Source organism: Lipotes vexillifer, unplaced genomic scaffold, assembly GCF_000442215.2.
Source record: "Lipotes vexillifer unplaced genomic scaffold, Lipotes_vexillifer_v1.1 scaffold602, whole genome shotgun sequence".
Classification (NCBI taxonomy): Eukaryota; Metazoa; Chordata; class Mammalia; order Artiodactyla; family Lipotidae; genus Lipotes; species Lipotes vexillifer.
In genome coordinates, this window is record NW_006790307.1 from 552,675 (window position 1) to 561,189 (window position 8,515).

The window sequence follows — 8,515 nt, forward strand, 5'->3', positions numbered from 1 at the left end:
TGAATTTCCCATCTTCTATGTCTCTCAGTAAAATTTAATCATTTCTAGCTTAATTTCACTGAGGATATAATCTTTTTATTTCACTGCTATGAAATTTGTTAAGGCTTTCTTTATGGCCCAGAATGTGATCAGTTTGGGGAAATGTTATGCGGGCACTTGAAACGATGTGCACTCTGCTGCTACTGGATATACTATTTTATATATGTCAATGCGTCAGTTGTTAAACATGTTATTCAGATCTGCTGGATGTGTATTGATATTGCTTTTGTCTGATTGTTCATCAGTTACAAACAGAGGTGTGTTAAAAATCTCTCATCAGGATAGACTTGTATATTTCTCCCTTGAGATATTTCTACATATTTCTGCTTTAATTTTTTTGTTTTTATGTATTTCAAGGTTATATTTTTAGGTACTTCCCAATATAGAATTGTTATATTTTGTTGAATTAACTTTTATAATTATGAAATGTCCCTTTTTATCTCTAGTAACATTTTTTTGCTTCGAAGTCTACTGTATTTCATATAATACAAGTACTCCAGCTTTTCTTTCTTCATTTTTTTGGGGGGTTGATGTTTGTATGTTTTCCAGTCTATGATCTCTACCTTTTAATTGGAAGAGTTAGTCCATTTATATTTAATATAATTATAAATTTGGGTTTAAATCTACTATCTTTTTTTTTTAATTTATTCTACCTGTCTACATTCTTTTTACTCTCTTTCACTGCATTTTTTAAAAATGGCTTGCTTTATATTATTTCATTTTCCCCACTTATTAGCTTGGTAGTTATATACTTTTTTACTGTATAAATTCTTGAATTCAACACAGAACCACTAACTCAGAAATTAGGGTGAAATTTCTGATTCAATGGGTATAGGATGGGACTTGAGAATGAGCATTTCTAACAAGTTCACAGATGATGCTGATGCTTCTCATCCACTGCTCACACTTTGAGAACCACTGGTTTGGAGGAAGAAATTGACTAAATATAAGGAGATTAGTAAAGAGATACTATAATAATCAAAGCAAATGATAATATCTTTGACCAGGATAGTGGCAGTGAAAATTGAAAATGTATTAATACCAGCGAATAATGATACCATTGATAGAAACAAAAGATTCCAGAATAGAAGCTGGTGTTAGAGAGATAAAGATGATTTTCTTTTGCCATTTTTCTCCTTGTAACAGAGGAAACAGAGGTAATTATAATCAGAATAGATCTTACTCTCATTAAGCAGTATTATTGTCTGGTTTTCCATTCTTAAGAACTATCTTAAAATAAAGTTGTGTCGATAAAGACAATTGTATATTTATTACACAGGAAAAACTGGATTAAACTCCTAGGATTTGGAATGTAATTTTCTACGATTTAATTTCTGCTAATGAGATACAACATCAATATATGCTGCTGCAATATTGTTAGATTACAACTAGTAAATTGGACATTGGATAAGGTTTCAAAGTCCATTTGGTCTACTGCATCAGTTAGATGAATGGCACAGAAGAATTTAGATGAATGGATATTTCTTCACATATGCTTCAGTATACAGAGAACTTCTAGTGACCCAGTCTGCTGGACTCTGCTACTCAATCAAGCAAACAAGTTTGTTTGATTAGTTTATTTATAAAAATGATCATAAATTTAAATAATTTAATAAGCACATAGTTCCCTCCACCTTTTCTTTTGGCCATGCCACATGGCTTGTGGGATTTTAGTTCCCCAACCAGGGATTGAACCTGTGCCTTCTGCAGTGGAAGCACCGAGTCCTAACCACTGGACCACCAGGGAATTCCAGTTTTCAATTTTATGTGTTTATTTTAAAAGAAAAGAGGGTATTACTAAAACTCAGAAGTACAAATTTTTACACATTGATTTATGTGACCTAGAGAATACCAAAGGCACAGCATGAGGAATAGTAAGAAACATATGTAATATTAAAAACCATTCTGTTCAGTATTTTACTGCGAATATTTATGATAATTGTAATATAAATGTACTGTTTATCTAGGAACTCAATATGAAATTCTGCTAAAGATGGGAAAAAAAATTTTAAACCCAACGTAAATAAAACTTGACATCTTCATTCATAAATGAGTAGCAAAAACACTTTAGATAAACAAAATTGACAACTTGTAAAAATCTTTATAATTCTGAGGCAAGTTTGTGATAAAATATATGCACTTTTCCTCCAAACTTTAACTGAAATATATTGTAACATCACAAATCTCTCTTATAAAAGTAAAAAGTTTCTGATTAGAGTTTGAGATACATAATTTTGGGAGTTCTTACAAATAATTGGGAACTTCATAAAAGCATCCACAAATGGATGTCAGGGAAGGATTATGATAAGTAATCTCAGACAGGAAAATCCTAGCAGCCTGCAGATTAGATTGTTTCTAAAGAGCCATAATATAAGTGGATATTATCTGACCAAGTTTTCAAATATCTTATCATATTAGTCACCTACTCAAAAGCCTTCCTTGACTTCTGTATTAGTTTCCTGTTGCTGTTATAGCATAAATTTAGTGGCTCAAAACAACACAAATGTATTATCTTACAATTCTGAAGGTCAGAATTCCAAAATGGGTCTCACTGAACTAATATCAAGACACCAGCTGGGCTATATTCCTTTCTGAAGGCTCTAAGAAAGAATCCATTTTCTTGCCTTTTCCCACTCCCTTGGAAAAGGGGACTGCCTGCATTCTTTGGCTTGTGTCCTCCTTCTGTATTCAAAGCTGGCAACAGTCAGCTGAGTCTTCTTCAAATTGCATCCCTCTGACCTCCTCCTCCACATTTAAGGACCCTTGTGATTATACTTGGCCCACCAGGATATCTCCCTATCTTAAGGTCAGCTGATTAGCAAACTTCACTCATCTGCAAACTTAATTCCCCTCTGCTGTGTAACATAAGATATTCACAGGTTCTGGGGGTTAGGGTGTGGACATCCTTGGTAGGGGGCATTACTCTTCCTACCATGGCTTCCCAATGTCCACCAAACCCATCCTATCTGTCAAGGACCTTTGCATTACTGGCCCCAATTTACTCTCCTGTCTTACCCCCAGGGCTCTGATCTTTGTGCCCTGGGTTCCAGCCTGATCTCTATTCCAGTCCTAGAACCTGGAAACACACACACACACACAGCACAAAGTGGCACTTAATAAATATTTGTTAAATGAATGAACTCATCTTTGTATGTCCTCCTGTTTTTTGCCCAGTTCTCTGATCATAATAGATGCTGAAGAAGTATTTGTGGAATTAAATTTTATGTACATCCCCAGTATTACTTCATATCATCACCAGAGGAAAAACAACCATAGTAAGCCACTTTTTCATGGAGAAATAAAGACTATAGACAAGCTGTCACAATTCAGATGAGCCTTTTATTACTTAGTTTTGATGTGATGGACCTCCCTAGAGCACAAAGTATTGCACATTTAATTCAAGGATGGAGTTCATAAATTAACCCCAGCGGACCACACCATCTGCACAGGAAGTGTGTGTGTGCTGGGGGGAGAGGCACACTAGTATGGATGTGTAGGATACCAAGAAGGTAACTAAGCCACAATTCCCTGTAGTTCATTACATCCAATTTCAGGGTATATACTTAAAGCCTGAAGCCTCTTCTAGTTCTTGCCTAAGTTTTTATTCTCTTGAATGCATTTCTCTTACTTTTATAGTAGTACTGGTTTCTTAGAAATAGACGTTTGTCCTCTCTTTCTAGGTTTTTCATATCAGAGAAAGAAAAAAACTCAAAAATAAAACATATTGCCTCTAATCACCTGCTCTCTCTTGTTCCATATACAAGAGGCTGGTTTTAAAAATTCATCTTTTCTTTGCAATCCAATGTAATCAACGAGGCAAAAGCAAATGTTTGGAACTGCACAAGCTCATTTCACTTACATTAAACCAATTTTAAATGTTTGGAACTGCGTAAGTTCGTTTCATTTACATTAAACTAATTTTAAATGATTCTCTTCTTTTCCTTCAGAATTTGAGTCCCCCCTTTCAAACCAACTCCCTATATTCAGTAGCATCAGTAACATCTTTTAACCCAAACACACAAATATTAATCACAATGAACCCTTTCAGTTCTTATTTTACTTTTCTTGCACAACAGATGAGGACATTTTCTAAGCCAGTGTTTATTTTTACTCTGTCTACAGACTAGAATTACTTGTAGAACTTTTTAAAAAACATCAATGCCCAGGACCCACCCAAGACCAAGTCTGAATCTGTGAAGGCTGGACCCAGGCATCAGAATTTCTTTTTATCTTTTTTTTGTTTTTTTGGCCGTGCCACGCAGCTTGCGGAATCTTAGTTCCCTGACCAGGGATTGAACCGGGCCCTCGGCAGTGAAAGCATGGAGTCCTAACCACTGGATTGCCAGGGAACTCCCCAGAATTTATTTATTTATTTATTTTTATTTATTTATTTTTGCGGTACGCGGGCCTCTCACTGTTGTGGCCTCTCCCGTTGAAGAGCAACAGGCTCCGGACGTGCAGGCTCAGCGGCCATGGCTCACGGGCCCAGCCGCTCCGCGGCATGTGGGATCTTCCCAGACCGGGGCACGAACCCGTGTCCCCTGCATCGGCAGGCGGACTCTCAACCACTGCGCCACCAGGGATGCCCCCCCAGAATTTCTCTTTAACGTTCTCCCAGTGATTCTAATGTATGGCCATGGATGAGAACCAAACCTCTTAGCACACACAACTGCGAGTCACAAAGAGATAAGGCAGTGATGTGAACAGTAGTCAGAGGAAGCTGACCCCAAATTTAGATTTTGCTACGGTCAATTCAAAGAGCAGATCCTTGCCCTGTGGATAATTAGGACTTGACTAGATAATTAGGATAACTGACTTGAGTACTATATTACATGGCTGAATACAGTGATTGCTTTAGAAACAAGGATATGATTCAAAACATAAGTTGAATAGGACTTAAAGATATTTTAAAGAAATTATTAGTCAAAGGTCAAATTTATTCACACTGTCTTCTTTAGTAGTCTATGGCTTAAGATGTTAGATATGTGCAATATTCTTTCCCCTTCCCTGCTTTTTACTGTATGTAATGCAGCACACTCAAGGGAGGGGAGAAAGTCCTTGTTCTCTTTTTCTAAAAAGAGATTTCCCAAATGGCTTCTTGTGGTAGTGGGCCATGAAGAAAAGAAAGTTGAAGATGATTAGGATCCATGACACTGTAGGGAATCTAGACATTCTACAAAGAGAATGGGTGGGGCACCCAGGCCTTCAATAAAAAGGTAAGGTCTGGGTAGCCGAGATGCAACAGCAACAGGCAGTGGGTATTGCCTAATTGCAAAGGCACTGTGGAAACATTCTGCTTACATACTGGACTCTGGCACAATATTTTGGTTGAGCTGAATTTTTCCATCACTAATTGCTTATGAGAATTTCCAAATTGAGCACTTCATTGCTCAAAAGTCAAAAAGTGACTGCAAAAGAACATACTTATGTTCTATAAATGGTACAATGCAATCATAATTTGGATAAAGAGATATATACTGCTTTGGCCGAGGAAACCTTGACTAAATTGAATGGGATGTTGTTCATCATTTTCTGTAACATTAACATATCTTTCTGCAGTTCTGTCATTTCTTGTATACTTTACTTTATAAAATCTTATTTTGTTCAGATACTTCTTCAAAACGATTGTTGCCAGGATCCAAACTGGCAGTGGAAGAAAACTGATTATTTGCAACAAAAAGAGAGAAATATCAAATCCTAGGATTACATATAAAGCATTACCACTCCTTCCAAGTGATTTAAAAATATATGTCCTAAAATCCCAATTTATTTTTTTTGTCAGATCCTTCAAAATTACCTGGAAATTGTGAAACAGCCTTTACATAGTAAATTCTATCTTCTCAATGTCTTGATTAGATATTAGCCACTGACTGAAAAACGTGTATGTAATTTATTAGTGCCTGAACCACAATCTTAAACTAATTAGCAATGTTTCACCAATTATAAACTAATTAGCAATGTTTCACCTTTTAAATGATGAACTACCATATAATTTCTAAATCACTATTTCTTTTTGACACCTTTCTTTTATATTAATGATTTAATCCTGAAAAAAGTGATGTTTCTAAAACCCTGCAATTTGTTTTGAAATTCCTGAGCGTTGAGCAGATTAATTTACAACATTTGTCTTTGAAACATTATTGCTTCTTCAGGACTTTGAACATTATACTCTATCTAAATTCTGTACTTCTATATTTACTGCTTATATATTATGTTCATTTTTAAGGTCCTCTCCCTTTGTCAGCAAGAGCATCATTTTTAAGAGAAGTCATATATTTTTCTTTAAAGGAATTCCCTTTTTAAAATTTCCCCAATTCAAGATTTTACTGTTTAGGAGACAAGAACAAGAGGTTTACTGTAGAGAAATGATAAGCTTATTTTAAATACTTGTAAAATATTGAGATAGAATTCTTTTTTTGGATTGATATAATTATATCCTGTCACACTTAAAGTTGTTCCTGTGTACACAAGACTCATTCCCTTCTGGACAGCTTTCTTGCTTGATCTTCAAGCACTGCTCTCACAAAGAGGGAAAATGCCAGTAACTTTAAATAAGATACACATCTTTACTTTGGTAGTTAAGCAACAAGAAGAGCCAAAAAGGGCAAGAGAAGAAAGAAAAAACGAAAGAAAATCCTTCTTGCAAAATCAGGTGTACTACAAAGCTCAATTAGTTCACAGACTGAGGACACTGCTTTTTATAAGTTTTTTTCTCCACTGGGAACAGTTTTCTGAGCGTCCCTCTCTCTGCTCTCCATCCCTAGAGTCTTAACCAGGTTTTTTCGTTTTTGCTCGTGAGAACTAAAAAAGTTGCAAAGGAAGGAATATTCGGTACATTTCACGGACGGTTTTCTATTTTCAGAAAGTTTTACCGTTTCCCAGGTGGCTCCCAATTGTTTCTAGACACACAGAGCCTAGGAGTCACTAGGCTGCCTCTAGACCCTTCTGAGAAATCTATTCAGAGTCCGCCGTACTCGCCCAAAATGGATCTACGCAGAATTTCGCGTTTGATTCCATGTCGTTTGTCGACCCACGAAAGTTCATCTTTGGACCACAAGTTAAAAACGTCTGTCAAGAGTTAAAAGGCAAGGAAACCTCTAACACCTTTCAAGGGGCTAAAAGACTCCCTGCACTTCCCAAGACGAGCTCTGGACGCGGCCAGTGGGAGCTTGGACCTTGACCATGCGCCGGAGTAGGTGTATCCCCGCTACGCACTGGCTTTAACCGGAGGAAAAGTTAACTTTCGGCTCCTTGCATTTCTCCAAAGTCAATCCTCTAGGGCCCTAACCTAAGCTGGGCCAAGGCCTCAAAATCTGGGACCAGGCAAGACAGGTGTGTAAAGAAAGCCTCCGGGCACCACGCACGGGTCGCCGTGCACAAACCCTCCTGAAAGACCGGGGAGCCCGGGGCTCCCCGATGTATTTACTCCTGGTTTGAGTATAGCCTGCGAAGCCTCGTCGCCTCCTGGTAACGCGAGCATACTCCGAGCCACCCCGCGGAGGGTCTAACAGCGATGCTCCCCCCACACCTCAAGATCTCCGCAGGAGCGAGGCATCCCTCACGGGGCGTCCTTACCTTGGGGTTGGTCAGGAGCTGGTGCTCGTCGCTGTGCAGTAGCGCCCTGGAGTTGGACTCGGAGTTGTTCACGTAGACCTGGACGCAGGGGTACTGCGAGGTGCCCCTGCAATCGGCGCCACAGGTGAAGGTGCACTCAAACACCTCGCCGATCTGCTGCACCGACAGCACCGTGCAGTTGGCCGCCGTGGCTTGCAGATCCTGCAGCGCGGGACTGAGCCAGCAGAAACCGAAGATAAAGAGCGACACGACGCCGGAGATGATGAGAAACAAGCCGAGCCGGATGCTCTTGTCCTCGGCTTCCGTGTACTCGTAAGCCACCCGGAGCTTCGCCATCGCCCCCCACTCCTGGCGGCAGGCACGCTCCCCCCGCCCCCTCCCGCCCCCGGCGCAGAGCCCGACTGCCTCGGGCGGGAGGAGCCGCCGCCGCGCGACAGCAGGGGAGTGGGCGGCCAGGGGGAGCGCGCGAGAACAAAGGGGCCGAGGCCAGCGACGCCCCCGGCGGCGGCGGCGCCCCCCCAACCTCCCCGCCCAGCCGCCGCCCGGGCCCCGGAGGCTCGCGGCGCTGCCGCGGTTTCAGAGCCTCCTGCACCCTCGGGCGCTCGGAGCGCTCGGGCGGCTCCTGCCTCCAGCGCCCCCTGCCAGCCTCCGCCCCCGCGCTTTCCCCGCCTCCCCCACCCCGCCTCCTCTCGCCCAGTGTCTCCCAGTCTCCATCGCCCGCCTGCCGCTGCTCCACGGACTCGCCGGGCAGCTGCCCCGAGGGCAGGAGCCGCAGGGCTGAGGCGAGCCCGGGGGCTCCCCCGCGAGGGAGGCAGCTCCGCCCGGCCCCACCCGCCGCAGACCTGAGTCCTCCCGCCCCGCCCCGGGGCGTTTCCCGTGGGCGAGGGGCGGGCGAGCCCCG

General features: G+C 41.3%; 1 protein-coding gene across 1 annotated transcript in view; it reads right to left on the reverse strand.

Moving 5' to 3' along the window:
- The window catches only part of KCNMB4 (potassium calcium-activated channel subfamily M regulatory beta subunit 4), a 67,460-nt gene extending 59,181 nt beyond the window's left edge, over positions 1-8,279 (reverse strand). Inside the window, exon 1 of the mRNA XM_007463542.1 lies at positions 7,615-8,279. Within this exon, the coding sequence (XP_007463604.1) occupies positions 7,615-7,950 (336 nt within the window). The 5' untranslated portion in view covers positions 7,951-8,279. The remainder of the gene's footprint in view (positions 1-7,614) is intronic.
- Between the last annotated feature and the right edge of the window lie 236 nt (positions 8,280-8,515).